Consider the following 18,787-nt stretch of genomic DNA (forward strand, 5'->3'; position numbering starts at 1 on the left):
TTTGTCACAAATGTTTACATCAATGTAGGTGAAACCCGCAACCATTAGCTTACCTAAATTACGAAAAATCATAGAGGAAACTAGAATGGAAAAGAAAACCTTGGAAGATGGCACAGGACTAGTGATCCCTGCTGAGAATTCCTGTGGCTAACAATCCTGAAAAGTAGTACGTATGATAAGATCTGCCGTATGCACTACTTCCTAAGATTACTTTGAGTGTTGAATGCAAATTCCTGTCCAATTTGCGTAACCGTGCGTATGTTTTTCCAGAGTGCCCCCTACGCTGAGGAGGGGAAAGAGACGGGGCGCGATAGTTGCGGCGGCCGCCAACAGATGGCAGGCCGCTCTGTTTTTCTTCCTGACAGTGAAATCAGTTTCGGGGTTTACAATGCCAAGTGAAACCACAGATGTGAACCTTTATTTGTATTTACTGTAGTTGGAGGTGAGACACCAAGATGAGCCTTATTATGGATAATAGGCTAGAGACGATGGACACAGAGGCCGAGGTGAAAAAGTTACAGGCGCTAGTTAAACAGTTAGAATTACAGAATGAGGAATTGCGGTCAGAGCGGCAGCAGTTGATGAAGGAAGGCAGTGGTGGGGGCGGCTCTCCCGTGGGCGGCGACAAGGACGACCCCTCTGCACCAAGCACGCCGAAACGACTCCAGGATACTAATCTGGATGCCATGGAACCCATAGGCCTGGAGGAGAGCAACATATCCGACGAGGAGACGTGGTAAGTGGCTCTTTGTGTCGGGGGAAACTTCAAGGTAGCAACCTCATTCGAGGGTCAAAACGTGAGGTCAGATATATTGTTTCAAGGTTTATAGAGATAGAAGTTGCTATATGACTAGAAATAGGGCTAAATATTATTATAGTCATAGGCCTTGTCTTCATTCTTTTGACTGAGAGCAATTGTGTCAATTTTTTTTTCATTGTCTTATTAGGTGGTGTTTAACAGGCTGTCACATAAGTAGCACTTGTTTGGTACTACATAGTTTCAGGCTTAAAATTTGCTTTAAGAATTTTTTTTTATTCCTTTCCCATGCCCTGCACATACTTTTATAGCTGTTAGTTTGATTATCAGAAAAATTTGGTATGAACTATCCATTCTGTTGAATTGGTATTTTATCCATTTAGCTCTACATTGAAATTATCTAGGAAATATCTATGAAATGATCACATAAGTATTAGGTGCATTGGATGCCAGTAGCTTGTTATCATTACAGAAATACTTGTAGGACATGATTTAGAACAATACATTTATTGCACGATACTACGAAAGATGAGAGTAGCACACCCAAGAAGATATGGGGTTTGTTACTCAAAATATCAGCATAACATGAAAGCCTCACCTATCCTCCTTAGCAATCAAGATTTACCTTCATTTTCAACATTCTAGTCAAAGTTTACCAGTTACACAGGAAAGTTCATTGCCAGCATGATGTGGATGTAAACAAATACATTGGAATGATCCTCTGGTATATCTCTGCTATCATTTCACTGACTAAGAGAGTTTAAGTGGTTTTTATAGATTCTGTTCATACTCTACAATATTTCTGGTACCTACATTTACACTGATCAGTCTCATATTTTTCATGATAAACATAACTTGTATTGCCTTATTTTATATAGGTCGGTAAATAGTCATGCTCCAAGTCATTATCTGCTGATGTTTTTATAAACAAAATAGAAAATGTAAAACATCTGGAATAATTTTCCAAAGCTCCTTTTGATACAGTGCTAAATTGATAAATTACCTTAATATTAGCTAGGTATTCTACAGTTAGGTTAGATTAAGAGAAATTAAAGTTAGCTCTGCTTAGATAAGGTTAGGATGGTCCAAAAAATATCAGGTTATGGGTTTGGAAGAAACATAATGTACCTATTATGCGAAATAGAAGTAATTTAGACTTGCCAAGAAATAAAAGTAATTTAGACTTGCCAAATTATTAGGAGAATTATGCTTTATTTCACTATATTAGGTTATGGGTTTGGAAGAAACATAAATGGACCTATTATGCGAAATAGAAGTAATTTAGACTTGCCAAATTATTAGGAGAATTATGCTTTATTTCACTATAGTAAATAACTTCATTAATATCAGGGAGTGAAGAACGTGGAAAATATGGGTAAAGCTTTTGCAGAAATCAACAGAATTTGTGTAAACCTCATGTAATTTATGTAACAGCTGAGATTTTTATCTTTTTCCAGTTTTAATGACAAAATTACCAGACACACCCATGATTACCATATCACGCCATCTTTCAAAAAATTTAAATATTGCAGACGGCACACTGTGGCTGTTGGCTCTGCTGCCAAGCCTCTCCACAAGGAGTCATTGCAAATTCCCCAGCAGCTCACCACATTATATTTATGATAAATCATGGTGGCTAGGAAAGTTAGGTGAGGTTTCTACAGATTTTGTTGATTTCTACAATTGTTTCGCGTACTCTTATGTTCATCCATATTTTCCATGATCTTCATAGCCCTTTCCTATCACTTATCTATTGTAGGATAAAAGATAATTCTCTGTGTAATGTAGCACTAGTCCAGATCACCTATCAGTACTAAGTTTAAGGAGTTCAGTGGTATGCATTTCTTCATAATTCATGTAATTCTCTGGTAACCCAAAACTGGTACATTACCAAGTGAAATTCACAGAAAAATTTCCCAGTTGTCAGAAAATTATGGTAGTTTTTCCTGTTGGGGCATGGCAATTTTAATGTCTTGTGTCAGTGAAAATCATATTGTTAGCTCTGTTACAATTACTAGAACTTTATTCTGCCTGTAGCAGTAATTTTTAGGAATGTTAGATCAGATTTTTTTAGGTTTGTGTTGTCTTCTTTTCATATGTATACATTACCAACCAAAAAATATTAACCTACACTAGCTGTACATAACCAAATATTCTATAATTTGATTTATTTTTGTACTTATAAGTTATTGTCACCCTACCCCACCCCAAAAGTAGAGTTACCAAAAGACTAGTATAATTTTTCATAATGGTTCACATATTGGTTCTGTCTGTCTGTATATTATTCACTGAATTACCCTGACATAGGTTGGGCTAATGTGTCTTGCTGTGCAGGTACACATACACAAAATTCATTCATTTGTAGCTTACTTCTTGGGAGACTTACTGTATTGAACCACAGTGCTTTGATCAACCACACTACTTCAGAAATTACTAATGTAAACGTACCCTTTTTTAGTAAAAAGTTATTGGAAGCAACTGAACAGTGTTTAGTGTAAAAAGATTTTATATGCTTACATAGTCTAACTATATGTCTACATTGTTTTCTTTGTGAATAGCTGCCAGTTTACATAGTTGAAATCTAAACTTTCTTCTGTATAGATGCATTCTGGTTAATTTATTGATTAATTAATTGTCCTGGACAATCACATGTTTATCAAATGGCATCCTAGCTACGGCGTTTCATTGTATATCTGCTTACTTATATTTCTTTCTTGTATCTCCCAATGATGTGATTATTACACGAAAGTGCACTTCGGAACTTATCGTGTTTCATTTTCCCCGTGGACTCACAGGAATATACTTGATCATGCTCAAAATTGTGATCCTTTCCAATATATATATATATATATATATATATATATATATATATATATATATATATATATATATATATTTTTTTTTTTTTTTTTTTTTTTTTTTTCATACTATTCACCATTTCCTGCATTAGCGAGGTAGCGTTAAGAACAGAGGACTGGGCCTTTGAGGGAGTATCCTCACCTGGCCCCCTTCTCTGTTCTTTCTTTTGGAAGAAAAAAAAAAAAAAAAAAGAGAGGGGAGGATTTACATATATATTTATATATATATATATATATATATATATATATATATATATATATATATATATTGATAGAGATGCTCTGTGGAAGGTATTAAGAATATATGGTGTGGGAGGCAAGTTGTTAGAAGCAGTGAAAAGTTTTTATCGAGGATGTAAGGCATGTGTACGTGTAGGAAGAGAGGAAAGTGATTGGTTCTCAGTGAATGTAGGTTTGCGGCAGGGGTGTGTGATGTCTCCATGGTTGTTTAATTTGTTTATGGATGGGTTGTTAGGGAGGTAAATGCAAGAGTCTTGGAAAGAGGGGCAAGTATGAAGTCTGTTGGGGATGAGAGAGCTTGGGAAGTGAGTCAGTTGTTGTTCGCTGATGATACAGCGCTGGTGGCGGATTCATGTGAGAAACTGCAGAAGCTGGTGACGGAGTTTGGTAAAGTGTGTGGAAGAAGAAAGTTAAGAGTAAATGTGAATAAGAGCAAGGTTATTAGGTACAGTAGGGTTGAGGGTCAAGTCAATTGGGAGGTGAGTTTGAATGGTGAAAAACTGGAGGAAGTGAAGTGTTTTAGATATCTGGGAGTGGATCTGTCAGCGGATGGAACCATGGAAGCGGAAGTGGATCATAGGGTGGGGGAGGGGGCGATTTTGTGGGGCAGCTTGATAGAATTGTTAGTCGTACAATACTTATCGGATAAGCACATAGGGTATTTTTGGAAGATAATCATTTTCCAGTTTGTTGTTTTTGCGAGCTGTGGCTTAGGATAGAGTTTACGACACAGGTGTACATGCTGAAATAGAATGTTTAGGACATGTTGGTGTGAGGTGTTTGATCGAGTAAGTACCTAAGTGAGTTAAAAGATAGTATTTGATGGTGAAATTAAAGGCTGTTGATGAGTAGCAGAAACTGGATGGTTTTGAAAGTTGGTCCATGGAGAAGAGGTAGGAAAGATACCAAAATTATTCATTTGAGGTTACGTTGGGAACTAGATGAAGAGTGGACAAATCGAGCACTACTTCAGAAATAGTAAAGGAACTTTTTTATAGAGTTGATGGAAGCACGGTGACAGTGGATAGGAAAAGATTATATTTGACAGTCAATGTGTTACAGTGTTTTCTTTGTGAATGATTGTCAAGGCATGTGAAGTCGGTAAACTAAACTGTGTAGAGTTGGTTATTTATTGATTATTATTGTCCTGACAATTTACATGTTTATGGAAGTGGCTTCCTTGCTACGGCGTTTCTTGGTAACTCGCAACGCTTGGAATGCACTATGTATTCAAAAAAAATTGATTATTAATAAAATCATATATATTATAATTATCTATTATATATTTTCCATAATACAGAATATATGATCATCTCAAAATTGATTCATATATATATATTAATGAAATATATGATATGAGATATATATTTTGTGTTTTTTTTTTTTTTTTTTTTTTTTCATATATCACATCCGCTAGCGGTACGAAGGACTGGCTTAGGTTCTCACCGGCCCTTCCTGTTCTTGGAAAAAAAAGAGAGGGGAGATTACATATATATTGTATTTATGGTTTTTTTTTTTTTTTCCAAGAGGAACAGAGGGGCAGTGAGGATAAGCCTCAGGCATCTCTGTTTTAACGGCTACCGGTCGCAAATGCGGAATGCGAATAGTTGAAAGAAGAGATATATTTACATATGATTATGGAGGTGGACCTGTAGCGGATATTGGTGGAAGTGGCGAAAATTCTGGAGCCTTGAAGAATGTTGGAAGTCAAGAAGCGATTTTGGAAAGAAAGTGGTTACTGTTGAGGATAGTTGGTTCGACATGTGTATGGTTGAGGTGTGGCAGGGATGAGTTGTGGAATGAGATGTTTGTGGAATGAGATGTTGAGGCAAGTGTGGTTGTGAGAGTATAGTAAGTAGAAAGGGTAAGAGAGATGTGTGGAAATAAAAAGAGCGTGGTTGAGAGAGCAGAAGAGGGTGTTTTGAAATGGTATGGTCACATGGAGAGAATGAGTGAGGAAAGATTGACCAAGAGGATATATGTGTCGGAGGTGGAGGGAACGAGGAGAAGAGGGAGACCAAATTGGAGTGAAGATGGAGTGAAAAGATTTTGTGTGATGGGCTGAACATGCAGGAGGGTGAAAGGAGGGCAAAGAATAGAGTGAATTGGAGCGATGTGGTATACCGGGGTTGACGTGCTGTCAGTGGATTGAATCAAGGCATGTGTATGGGGGTGGGTTGGGCCATTTCTTTCGTCTGTTTCCTTGCGCTACCTCGCAAACGCGGGAGACAGCGACAAAGCAAAAATATATATATATATATATATATATATATATATATATATATATATATATATATATTGGAGGTGGAAAGATGGAGTGGAAAAGATTTTGGGTGATCGGGGCCTGAACATGCAGGAGGGTGAAAGGCGTGCAAGGAATAGAGTGAATTGGAACGATGTGGTATACCGGGGTCGACGTGCTGTCAATGGATTGAACCAGGGCATCTGAAGCATTTGGGATAAACCATGGAAAGTTCTGTGGGGCCTGGATGTGGAAAGGGAGCTGTGGTTTCAGTGCATTATACATGACAGCTAGAGACTGAGTGTGAACGAATGGGGCCTTTGTTGTCTTTTCCTAGCGCTACCTTGTGCACATGCGGGGGGAGGGGTTTTTATTTCATGTGTAGCGGGGTGGCGATGGGAATGAATAAAGGCAGACAGTATGAGTTATGTATATGTGTATATATGTATATGTCTGTGTGTGTATATATGTGTATATGTTGAGATTTATAGGTTTGTATATGTGTGTGTGTGGACGTGTATGTATATACATGTGTATGTGGGTGGGTTAGGCCATTCTTTTGTCTGTTTCCTTGCGCTACCTCACTAACACGGGAGGCAGCGACAAAGTAAAATTATAATAATATATTTATACCACATCTCTCCAATTCACTCTATTCCTGGCACGCCTTTCACCCCCCTGTATGTTCTGGCCCCAGATTTTGAGCAATGGGGGCCTGAGCATATAGAGTCCTGTACTTTTATCCTTTTCCTTCCTTCATCTATACTCATACATATATCAACTGCTGCCTCCTTATCCCACATTTATCAGTTCTTCAAAATACTCTTTCCATCTTCCTGTCATTTCCTCCTTTTGATTTAGCGACTTCCCTTTCTCGTTTCTCATATTTACTTTTCCTTTCTTGCTTCCATCACTTTCCTTTTTCACCTTCTAGTACAATTTCTTATTTTCCTTAAACTTTTTACTTCAATTTTCTTTCATAATTTTTATTGAATCTTTCTTTGGAAAGCTTCTTAATATTCCACTTACTCGTCTCTTATTCTTCCCCCTCCTTTGATGAACTTCCACTGGTACATTTTTTCGAGCAGTCTACCATGTTCCTTTTTCTTCTTTTCTTCAGCATATCTAATCTCACCTGTCCACCATACATTTCCCCTTTTATTTTTGTATCTAACAACTTTGAATGCAACTATCAATTCTACAACCTTTAACAGTCTTTCTGTAACTGTTTTAGATATCTCGTTCACACATGCCCATCCCTACTGCACTCTCATCTAAACTTTTGGTCACCCTTTTTTTCTTACTCCCCTTGCATTCTTTCAGATTCATCATCTCCCTTGTCAATCTTTTTACTTCTCCATTCTAGAATGTACCAAAACTCCACTTCTTTCTGATCTTTACTCCATGAGAAGTGTAAAATGGTTAGAATCTTTTAAGAATCCTCTCACAACTTTAGAATCCAGTATAACTTCTCAGCCTTTTATTCGCTGCCTTATATTCAGTTAAACCCTTTTCTTCTTCTCTTCCATTATTTCTCATCCACATATATCTATGACTTACCTTGTGCTGAATAAAGATGTTTGCACGGAATGAATCCCTCTTAGCACAGACATCCACAAGATAACTTCCATTCTTATTTCTTCTAGGCACTCCCTTTTTGCCTAATATCTTGCCAGTTTCATTTCATTCTGTCTATGTGTTCATTATACCCATTATGACCATCTTCCTCTCCTCAGACCCATTTATACAGTCATTTAAATTTCTCCAGAAATGATTCATTTCATCGTTAGCTTGCACAGTACTTATATTCACAGGCACATACACACATACCCATACATGATTTACAATTTCAGCCTTTCCTTTCACCCACACTGTTCTTGATCCATTCAAATCTATTCTCTGTGATACCTGCCCATACTTTTGGTGATAGCACAGTTACACATCCGTCTTTACCTCTCCCTGATAATTTTTACCCACTGCTGTTCATACCAGTTCTCCTTCCATGCCCTTCAACAACTTCCATTCTTCATTTCCATTTTCACTCAGTACACACCTGCCCAACAATATGGCTTTCCCAATCCCCATCACATCCAAACTATAACTTATAGAATTCTTCACAGAATTCTCCACAAGCTCCTCCATTTACTCTCACAAACCATCCCAATAACATTCAGGACTATCACCCTCAGACACTCATGCCTTTTACTCCCATAACTGTTGGACTACAGTGCCACTTTTTAGCCTTTAGTTCCACACCATTGATGGGCCACTGGCAGAGGACAACTTCAGGGTAGTGTTCCCCAAAGAAAACCTTATACAGAATATAAACAATATGAATAGTATCAGTTCTAAATAACTATGATACAGAATATAAACAATATGAATAGTATCAGTTCTAAATAACTATGATTTTACAGACCATGACTCCTAAATAATGATAATGAATTGCCATATACAGTAGGATGTAAGAACAAATTATCTGAAAATTATACATATATTCCACTCTATTAGTACACACACACTAACCAAGGCTGAGTTTATAGAAATCAAGTTCTTTAGGAAATCTAGGATACTTTCCGTGGATGCATCTTATGGAGGTATGATAATTGGGAAGATGATATTTTTTATTCTTATATGAGATGATTCATTCACAGATCTTACATTGGAATTCCTGAATTTTGATGGTTGCTTTTCCATTAGTTGTGTGAGTTAATGTTCCTTTTCTTAGTGGTCTTATGAACCTACTGTGTTAGTTTACATGTAGATTTGGACTTTTAAGTTAATGCCCCATCTTGTCTTCTGTAGTTAAATTCCATTAATGTTTCCTTACCAGCCGGTGTTTTTATTTTCAAATCTTATACACAGGTAATACATAGTGCAAAGAACATTATTTTACAATTTTGCTTGCAAGCTTTTGGTGATTTGTAGATAATCCTCCTAGGCCTTTTATAGATAATTAATTTCTTCATCTTTATATCTTTCCAGGTTGTTTGAGTCACCTAAAGCAAAACCTCATAACTCTGATTGGTTACGGAAAGATGTTGATGACCCAGCATTATTGGTCACCAGGAAGTCTTTGATAAACAAATTAGATCAAATTGCATGTAAGTTTTTACTGTTTATAAGGGTTAGATAAGAATTTTTAGCAATACCAATAGTTCAGATGTTTAAGATTTTTTATCAAATATTGATTACTGTACTGAGTGTCCATTGAAATGGAATGTGATTGCATGATGAATGAAAACCTTTTATCTGTGTTTTTATTCTTTGTATTCTTACTGTAATGAATGAAATGTGCATATATGTTAGTATTTATTTATTTATATCAATGAAACTTAATGGAAGTTTAAGAACTGATTTTATAGGTTCCCTTGGGTTCTGGGCTACTCCTTTAGGAATCCCCCCTCAAGTGTTGACCTTCCTTCCTCTGGTACCAACCAGCCTCTTTAGGTTCCAGGGAACCCCCCTTGAATTCAGGGCTGCCCCCCTTAGTTTACCCCTTTTTGATACCAACCTGCTTCCTCCAGTAATGACCTATACCCTCAGTTTCTAGTTCACCAAAGGTGGCCCCAAGCTATTCCTGCTTGTAGTGCAGTTGGTTGTTGATTCCCCCAGGAATATATGCCAAAGGCACAGTTGCTCACCAAAGGTGGGCCTTGCTGTTCCCATCTGTTTGGCAGGTTCATAGCTCATTTATGACAATGAATAATGAATTTTCATCAAGGAACTTGTCCAAAACATCATCTTACACTATTGTCAATGAACAATGAATTTTCATCAAGGACTTTGTCCCAAACATCATCTTACACTATTGGAGAATGATAGTCTTGTTTCTTGACTAAGCCAGAATACAAATGAAATAGCTGTCATCTGTACCTATAAAAATATCTAGGGAAAAGAATTCTTGAAGGGATAGTTCATCTTATTGGCTCAGATGTTAAAAAGAATATTGATACAACCCATTCAACCTTTTTTGTTAAAGGGTTTTACTGGTTTTAAGGGTTTTAATATAATTTTGCAAATAAGATCATATGCCTTCAGGGATTTATAAGACTCTTAAAGAATTTATGTATGCAGTTGTAAGTGTACTACCTTTTGAATTTACTCTTTAATGTATGCAAACTCTTATGGGAACCCTTAAGTAAATGTTCTGAAACACTGATCCCTACATGCTCAATGTTTTCTGCATAGTAAGTGGATGGCAGTGAATTTTATGAGCAAATATCCATTTTTTATATAATCTTGGTACTTAAAGAATTATGTGTGACTTTCAACTTTGAAATTGCAAACATTGGTACTTTAGTAAATTTAATGATACATCATTATCTGATTTATATAGTAGTATTAGAAACTTTGCAATATCAGACTTTCAGGATTGCTTTAAGTAGTTGCCCTTAACTTTAATCTAGTACTGTTGTAGAAGAGATTAATTTCTTCTTTGAGCCTTATTAAAAGAATCAGAATATCTAAAAGGAATCTTGAGAAGATATTGAAAAGAATTTTAGGAATTGACATTTCAGTGAATATTGTAAATCCATTTAAAGTATTAAGGATTTATCCAAACTTGTAAACTTATGTGGTTAATCTTAAAAACTACCCTTTCACCCTCCACTCATTGACCCAGATAACACCATATTTGTGAACATGATTTTTGTATACAAACCATATTTGGCTGGCTAGAAAAGTTATGCCATCAAACATTAAGGTGCTTAGAGCTGTTTTCCATATATCATTATTTCACAGTGTCTCCACACCATTCTCCACGGCATTCCTTCAGCCCTTGCTCATCATCTGGGGTCCTGTCTCCAGAGTCTCCACCTTCTTCTCGAGGTGAGCATTGAATGATTTTGGAAACAGGCACATTGATAGTCTAACATGTGTGTTACTTGTACACTTAATTGGCATGCTATGTATGGTAGAGCCTCTGTAGTTTGTAAAGATTTAGAGATTACAGTGGCAGTACTGAGTCCTGTTTTATTCATCGCAGAATCAAATTGCTGTAATCTTATCTGGCAGACCTTCCCTGTCTTTAGATCATCATATCAGTGTTAAGAAATTGGATCTTGAGAATGTTCGTGTTGCAGGGACTTTTGTTGAGATTATGTTTAGTTTTGTATAATTTTTTTTTTGTGATTAAAATTGCAAATATGAAATATTGCCATTAAACTGAATATTTTACTCGTGATCAAAAGAAATCTGTTTTATTGCTCTTGTTAACTGTCAGTGATTTAAGCTTTTTTTTGATTATATTACTATGTATCTTTAACTTAGAAATAACTTTCAAGAGAAGGTTGGGGCCATGACGTAGAAATACCTTGAACTGACAGTGCTCTACCATATTGATTGCAGTGTTTTCTAATAACCAGGCAATGAATTTTGCTCTTGAATTAACAGCTTTGCTATCCCTTAGTCTGTTTCAAAGAGGATTTATTCAAGATGATCTTTGAGTACGAGACATACTGTGGTATTTTTTCTATTTTACGTATGTTTAGTTATTTACAAGATGTACGGTACTTTATATCATGATCTGCATAATTAGTTTATTCCTTTCTGTTTGACTGTTATCTTATTTGAATCTCAGTTTATACCTTCATTTGTTACATGTGTAATATTTCTTATTCTGATTTTCATCGATAAATGTTTTTCATGTTTTGTGTTCATTTACTTCTTTACAAGTTTTTTTAAAAGTTTCATAATTGCTTTTGAATTAACTGGGAAAATGCACTGAGTAGAAAATATTGCCAAAATTGCTCTGTTCTCATGGCCTGAAATCCCACTAATAGCAGCTGAAGAAATCAGACATGTTCGTTATTTTGCAGTTATTGAAGAACGTAGTATTTTCTGTATCGTGTGCTTTATAATTTTGTTTTCCTTCTGTTACTTTGGTCATCCTTGTATAATATACAATTGGATGTAGTTCTAAGAACCTTGAAATTTTGTTTGTAATTCAAGCTTTACTGAATCCCCGTTATATTTGTAGTTTTATTAGGGGTGTAGGTATTAGAATAGCATTTGTTGAAAAGCTTTACAACATTATGCTTGTAAATTACTAACAATTTTTAGCTTGCTTGACAACATAAGATGGTGCAAATGTATAACTTCTGGAATGGAAGTAATAATTATTGCTTGTATTCCATACTAATAGTTTTTCTTAAACATTATAGTAAAATGGGTGACTTTGAATTGAAGGTATATATTATGCATATTTTACAGTAATACAAAAACCAGAACCAGTTATTCTGTATGTATGAAAAATGTATATACACTGTCCTCTTTTCCTCAGGTCAAAGAGAATTTGAGCCTTCTGTTGAAAGTGTGTTTAAGAACAGAATATTTATTCTGTGTTTGAAAGTTTTCAGGTCATTTACCTCTGTGGTCTTTTTGGTATTTGACCTCCAAAGCTCACTATGTATTGGTGTCATGTTCATGCATTGACTCATATGCTGATTTGGAATCAGTCTTTTAAGTGGATTACGTGCACTGAAATTTTGTTCATGGAAGTGTGATTGGAGACTTTGTTGATTCAACCTAATCTGGGAGTGAAATGTAGGAAGTATTTACATTCGATAAATATGATTTTTCACTTTTACGCTATTTTTTCGTACATATTCACCATTTCCCACATTAGCGAGGTAGCACTAAGGACAGAGGACTGAGGCAAAGAGGGAAAATCCTCACATGGCCCTCTTCTCTCTTCCTCCTTTTTGAGAAGCAGAAACTGGAGAGGAGGATTTCCAGCCCCCCTGCTCTCTCCCCTTTTAGTCACCTTCTAGGTGAGAAAATACTTCCCACGTATTCCTTGCGTGTCATTAAAGGCAACTAAAAGGGGTGGGAGTGGGAGGCTGAAAATCCTCCCCTTCAGTTTTTACTTTTCCAAAAGAAGAAAGAGGATTTTCCCTCGTAGGCTCAGTCCTCTGTTCTCAGTACTACCTTGCAAACACGGGAAATGGCAAGTATGTATGAGAAGAATATTATTTATTTATTATACTTTGTCGCTGTCTTCCGCGTTAGCGAGGTAGCGCAAGAAAACAGACGAAAGAATGGCCCAGCCCACCCACATACTCATGGATATACATACACGTCTACACACGCACATGTACATACCTATGTATCCCAACATATACATATAAACATACAGAGACATATACATATATACACATGTACACAATTCATACTGTCTGCCCTTATTCATTCCTGTCACCACCCCACCACACATGAAATGACAGCCCCCTCCCCCCACATGTGCACGAGGTAGAGCTAGGAAAAGTCAACAAATGCCACATTCGTTCACACTCATTCTTTAGCTGTCATGTATAATGCACCAAAACCACAGCTCCCTTTCCACATCCAGGCCCCACAAAACTTTCCATGGTTTATCCCAGATGCTTCACATACCCTGGTTCAATCCATTGGCAGCACGTCTACCCCAGTATACCACATCGTTCCTATTCACTATTCCTTGCTCGCCTTTCACCCTCCTGCATGTTCAGGCCCTGATCACTCAAAATCTTTTTCACTCCATCTTTCCACCTCCACATCCAGGCCTCACAAAACTTTCCATGGTTTACCCAGATGCTTCACATGCTCTGGTTCAATCCATTGACAGCATGTCGACCCCGGTATACCACATCGCTCCAATTCACTTTATTCCTTGCATGCCTTTCACCCTCCTGCATGTTCTGGCCCTGATCACTCAAAATCTTTCACTCCATTTTTTCACCTCCAATTTGGTCTCCCACTTCTCCTCATTCCCTCCACCTCTGACTCATATATCCTCTTTGTCAATCTTTCCTCACTCATTCTCTCCATGTGACCAAACCATTTCAAAACACCCTCTTCTGCTCTCTCAACCACCATTTTTTTGCCACACATCTCTCTTACCTTTCATTACTTACTCGATCAAACCACCTCACACCACATATTGTCCTCAAACATCTCATTTCCAGCACATCCACCCTCTTCCGCACAAATCTATCTATAGCCCACGCGCAACCATATAACATTGTTGGAACCACTATTCCTTCAAACATACCCAGTTTTGCTCTGAGATAACGTTCTCGCCTTACACACGCACACACACACACACAGAGTGGTGAGAGTAAGTGAACTTGGAAAGGAGACTTGTGTGAGGAAGTACCAGGAGAGATTGAGTGCAGAATGGAAAAAGTTGAGAGCAAATGACATAAGGGGAGTGGGGGGAATGGGATGTATTTAGAGAAACAATGATGGCTTGCGCAAAAGATGCCTGTGGCATGAGAAAGGTCGGAGGTGGGCAGATTAGAAAGGGTAGTGAGTGGTGGGATGAAGAAGTAAGATTGTTAGTGAAAGAGAAGAGAGAGGCATTTGGACGATTTTTGCAGGGAAATAATGCAAATGACTGGGATATGTATAAAAGAAAGAGGAAGGAGGTCAAGAGAAAGATGCAAGAGGTGTAAAAGAGGGCAAATGAGAGTTGGGGTGAGAGAGTATCATTAGGTTTTAGGGAGAATAAAAAGGTGTTTTAGGAGGGGGTAAATAAAGTGTGTAAGACAAGAGAACAAATGGGAACATCGGTGAAGGGGGCAAATGGGTAGGTAATAACAAGCAGTGATTAAGTGAGGGGGAGATGGAGTGAGTATTTTGAAGTTTTGTTGAATGTGTTTGATGATAGAGTGGCAGATATAGGGTGTTTTGATCATGGTGTGTAAAGTGATAGGGTCAGGGACAATGATTTGGTAAACAGAGAAGAGGTAGTGAAAGCTTTGCAGAAGATGAAAGCCGGCAAGGCAGAGGGTTTAGGTGGTATTGCTGTGGAATTTATTAAAAAAGGGGTGACTATGTTGTTGACTGGTTGGTGTGGATATTCAATGTATGTATGGTTCATGGTGAAGTGCCTGAGGATTGGCGGAATGCATGCAAAATGCCATTGTACAAAGGCAAAGGGGATAAAGGTTAGTATTCAAATTTCAGAGGTATAAGTTTGTTGAGTATTCCTGGGAAATTATATGGGAGGGTATTGATTGAGAGGGTGAAGGCATGTACAGAGCATCAGATTGGGGAAGAGCAGTGTGGTTTCAGAAGTGGTAGAGAATGTGTGGATCAGGTGTTTGCTTTGAAGAATGTATGTGAGAAATACTTAGAAAAACAGACGGATTTGTATGTAGCATTTATGGATCCGGAGAAGGCATATGATAAAGAGTTGATAGAGATGCTCTGTGGAAGGTATTAAGAGTGTATGGTGTGGGAGGTAAGTTGCTAGAAGCAGTGAAAAGTTTTTATTGAGGATGTAAAGCGTGTTGCGAGTAGGAAGAGAGGAAAGTGATTGGTTCCCAGTGAATGTTGGTTTGTGGCAGGGGTATCTGATGTCCCCATGGTTGTTTAATTTGTTTATGGATGGGGTTGTTATGGAGGTGAATGCAAGAGTTTTGGAGAGAGGGGCAAGTATGCAGTTTGTTGTGGATGAGAGGGCTTGGGAAGTGAGTCAGTTGTTGTTCGCTAATGATACAGCACTGGTGGGTGATTCAGGTGAGAAACTGCAGAAGCTGGTGACTGAGTTTGGTAAAGTGTGTGAAAGAAGAAAGTTGAGAGTAAATGTGAATAAGAGCAAGGTTATTAGGTTCAATAGGGTTGTGGGACAAGTAAATTGAGAGTTGAGTTTGAATGGAGAAAAACTGGAGGAACTGAAGTGTTTTAGATATCTGGGAGTGGATTTAGCAGTTGATGGAACCATGGAAGTGGAAGTGAGTGAGTCACAGGGTGGGGGAAGGGAGCGAAGGTTCTGGGAGTGTTGAAGAATGTGTGGAAGGCAAGCATGTTATCTTGGAGAGCAAAAATGGGTATGTTTGAAGGAATATATGTTCCAACAATGTTATATGGTTGTGAGACATGGGCTATGGATAGGTTTGTGTAGAGGAGGGTGGATGTGTTGGAAATATGATGTTTGAGGACAATATGTGGTGTGAGGTGGCTTGATCAAGTAAGTAATGAAAGGGTAAGAGAGATGTGTGGTAATAAAATGAGTGTGGTTGAGAGAGCAGAAGAGGATGTATTGAAATGGTTTGGTTGGTCACATGGAGAGAATGAGTGAGGAAAGATTGACAAAGAGGTTATATGTGTCTGAGGTGGAGGGAACGAGAAGTGGGAGACCAAATTGGAGGTGGAAGGATGGAGTGAAAAAGATTTTGAGCGATCAGGGCCTGAACATACAGGAGGGTGAAAGGCGCACAAGGAATAGAGTGAATTGGAACGATGGGGTATACCAGGGTTGATGTGCTGTCAGTGGATTGAACCATGGCATGTGAAACATATGGACGCAGACACAGAGAAGAAGGAACAAGGACCTAAGGACCTTATGATTGGCAAGAAACAAGCTTGAATCAGGTATCACCCTGACCCTCCCTTTTCCTGCGTCTTGACCTGACCTTACAAGAAAACGGGAGGGGGCCACAGTTTTGACATACTGCTCTGATTAAATTGAGAAAGCTTTTAACAACATTTACTACAATAAATGGATCTAATTTGTAAATGCCTTGATTGATATTCTACACTCTATCCGCATGGTGCTTGATAACGCTTGTGTTATTACGAGTACCATTGTAAAAGGGTTATTAGCATAATGGCTAGATATCAGGACTATTACATAGGTCAAAACACACATACAGACACATGCACACCAGCTCCACACGTCAATCATCATGCATGGAGATTGACATATGCATTTTTGTGTCGTGAGATGCTTTTTCCCTTAATGTTAGGGTATTCTCATTTGGCTGAAAATGAATGCACATGAAGAGTTAAGAAAATTATGACTTAAGATAGAACATGAAAGGGAATGCAAGAAGAGAAAATATCAAAAAGGAACCACTTTCATTCAGTATGTTTCAGAGCCCAGAATGAAAAAGTAGCTCCAGAGGGTTTGATGGACACTTTGACTGTTGTTTAGTATGAAGGAAGATAAGTAGAAAACTAATGTAAAATATATAGAACTGTTTATTTAATATGAAAGGTAAGTGGTTTTGAGGGATTATATAAAAAGCTGATAAATGAAACAAGAGTTGCTGTAGAAGATTAGTATGGGATTTTTAGGATTGCATTCATACATGAAAAAGCTTAGCAAAGAAAGTATTCTTTGCTGGAAATATGCTTGTAGGTAAGAAGAGTAACTCTTATGTTGGGCCTTGTAATGAAAGGTGTACACAAACATAAACAAAAAATACCTTGCCCACCCTGCACAATTCATAGTTTCAAGGATTGTAAAGGCAGAATGAACTTTGATATTTCATACATATTTCCCACATTAGCAAGGTAGCATTAAGAACAGAGGACTGAACCATAGAAGGAATATCCTCACTTGGCGCCCTTTTCTGTTCTTTTGGAAAATTATAAAACGGGAGGTGATAATTTCCAGCCCCCACCCCCTCCTCTTTTAGTCATCTTCTGCAACATGCAGGGAATGCGTGGGAAATATTCTTTCTCCCCTATCCCCAGGGATATATATATATATCTATATATTATCCCTGGGGATAGGGGAGAAAGAATACTTCCCACGTATTCCCTGCGTGTCATAGAAGGTGACTAAAAGGGGAGGGAGCGGGGGGCTGGAAATCCTCCCCTCTCAATTTTTTTTAATTTTCCAAAAGAAGAAACAGAGAAGGGGGCCAGGTGAGGATATTCCCTCAATGGCCCAGTCCTCTGTTCTTAACGCTACCTCGCTAACGCGGGAAATGGCGAATAGTTTGAAAAAAAATTATATATATATATATATATAAATGTGAATAAGAGCAAGGTTATTAGGTACAGTAGGGTTGAGGGTCAAGTCAATTGGGAGGTGAGTTTGAATGGAGAAAAACTGGAGGAAGTGAAGTGTTTTAGATATCTGGGAGTGGATCTGGCAGCGGATGGAAACATGGAAGCGGAAGTGGATCATAGGGTGGGGGAGGGGGCGAAAATCCTGGGGGCCTTGAAGAATGTGTGGAAGTCGAGAACATTATCTCGGAAAGCAAAAATGGGTATGTTTGAAGGAATAGTGGTTCCAACAATGTTGTATGGTTGCGAGGCGTGGAAACATGGAAGCGGAAGTGGATCATAGGGTGGGGGAGGGGGCGAAAATCCTGGGGGCCTTGAAGAATGTGTGGAAGTCGAGAACATTATCTCGGAAAGCAAAAATGGGTATGTTTGAAGGAATAGTGGTTCCAACAATGTTGTATGGTTGCGAGGCGTGGGCTATGGATAGAGTTGTGCGCAGGAGGATGGATGTGCTGGAAATGAGATGTTTGAGGACAGTGTGTGGTGTGAGGTGGTTTGATCGAGTGAGTAACGTAAGGGTAAGAGAGATGTGTGGAAATAAAAAGAGCGTGGTTGAGAGAGCAGAAGAGGGTGTTTTGAAGTGGTTTGGGCACATGGAGAGGATGAGTGAGGAAAGATTGACCAAGAGGATATATGTGTCGGAGGTGGAGGGAACAAGGAGAAGAGGGAGACCAAATTGGAGGTGGAAAGATGGAGTGAAAAAGATTTTGTGTGATCGGGGCCTGAACATGCAGGAGGGTGAAAGGAGGGCAAGGAATAGAGTGAATTGGAGCGATGTGGTATACCGGGGTTGACGTGCTGTCAGTGGATTGAAGCAGGGCATGTGAAGCGTCAGGGGTAAACCATGGAAAGTTGTGTGGGGCCTGGATGTGGAAAGGGAGCTGTGGTTTCGGTGCATTATTACAT

The 18,787-nt window shown here is 38.2% G+C and overlaps 1 protein-coding gene across 5 annotated transcripts in view; it reads left to right on the top strand.

The window, feature by feature from the left end:
• Positions 1-341: 341 nt before the first annotated feature.
• LOC139756362 (uncharacterized) overlaps positions 342-18,787 on the top strand; it is a 78,498-nt gene continuing 60,052 nt past the window's right edge. For 2 of the 5 annotated variants that reach the window (XM_071675731.1, XM_071675733.1), the window contains exons 1-3: positions 342-736; positions 9,083-9,201; positions 10,841-10,927. In XM_071675731.1, the coding sequence (XP_071531832.1) occupies positions 456-736; positions 9,083-9,201; positions 10,841-10,927 (487 nt within the window). In that variant the 5' untranslated portion in view covers positions 342-455. The remainder of the gene's footprint in view (positions 737-9,082; positions 9,202-10,840; positions 10,928-18,787) is intronic. The other 3 variants (XM_071675730.1, XM_071675734.1, XM_071675732.1) reach the window with 3 other exon arrangements.

The sequence above is a fragment of the Panulirus ornatus genome, chromosome 21 (assembly GCF_036320965.1).
Source record: "Panulirus ornatus isolate Po-2019 chromosome 21, ASM3632096v1, whole genome shotgun sequence".
NCBI lineage: Eukaryota > Metazoa > Arthropoda > Malacostraca > Decapoda > Palinuridae > Panulirus > Panulirus ornatus.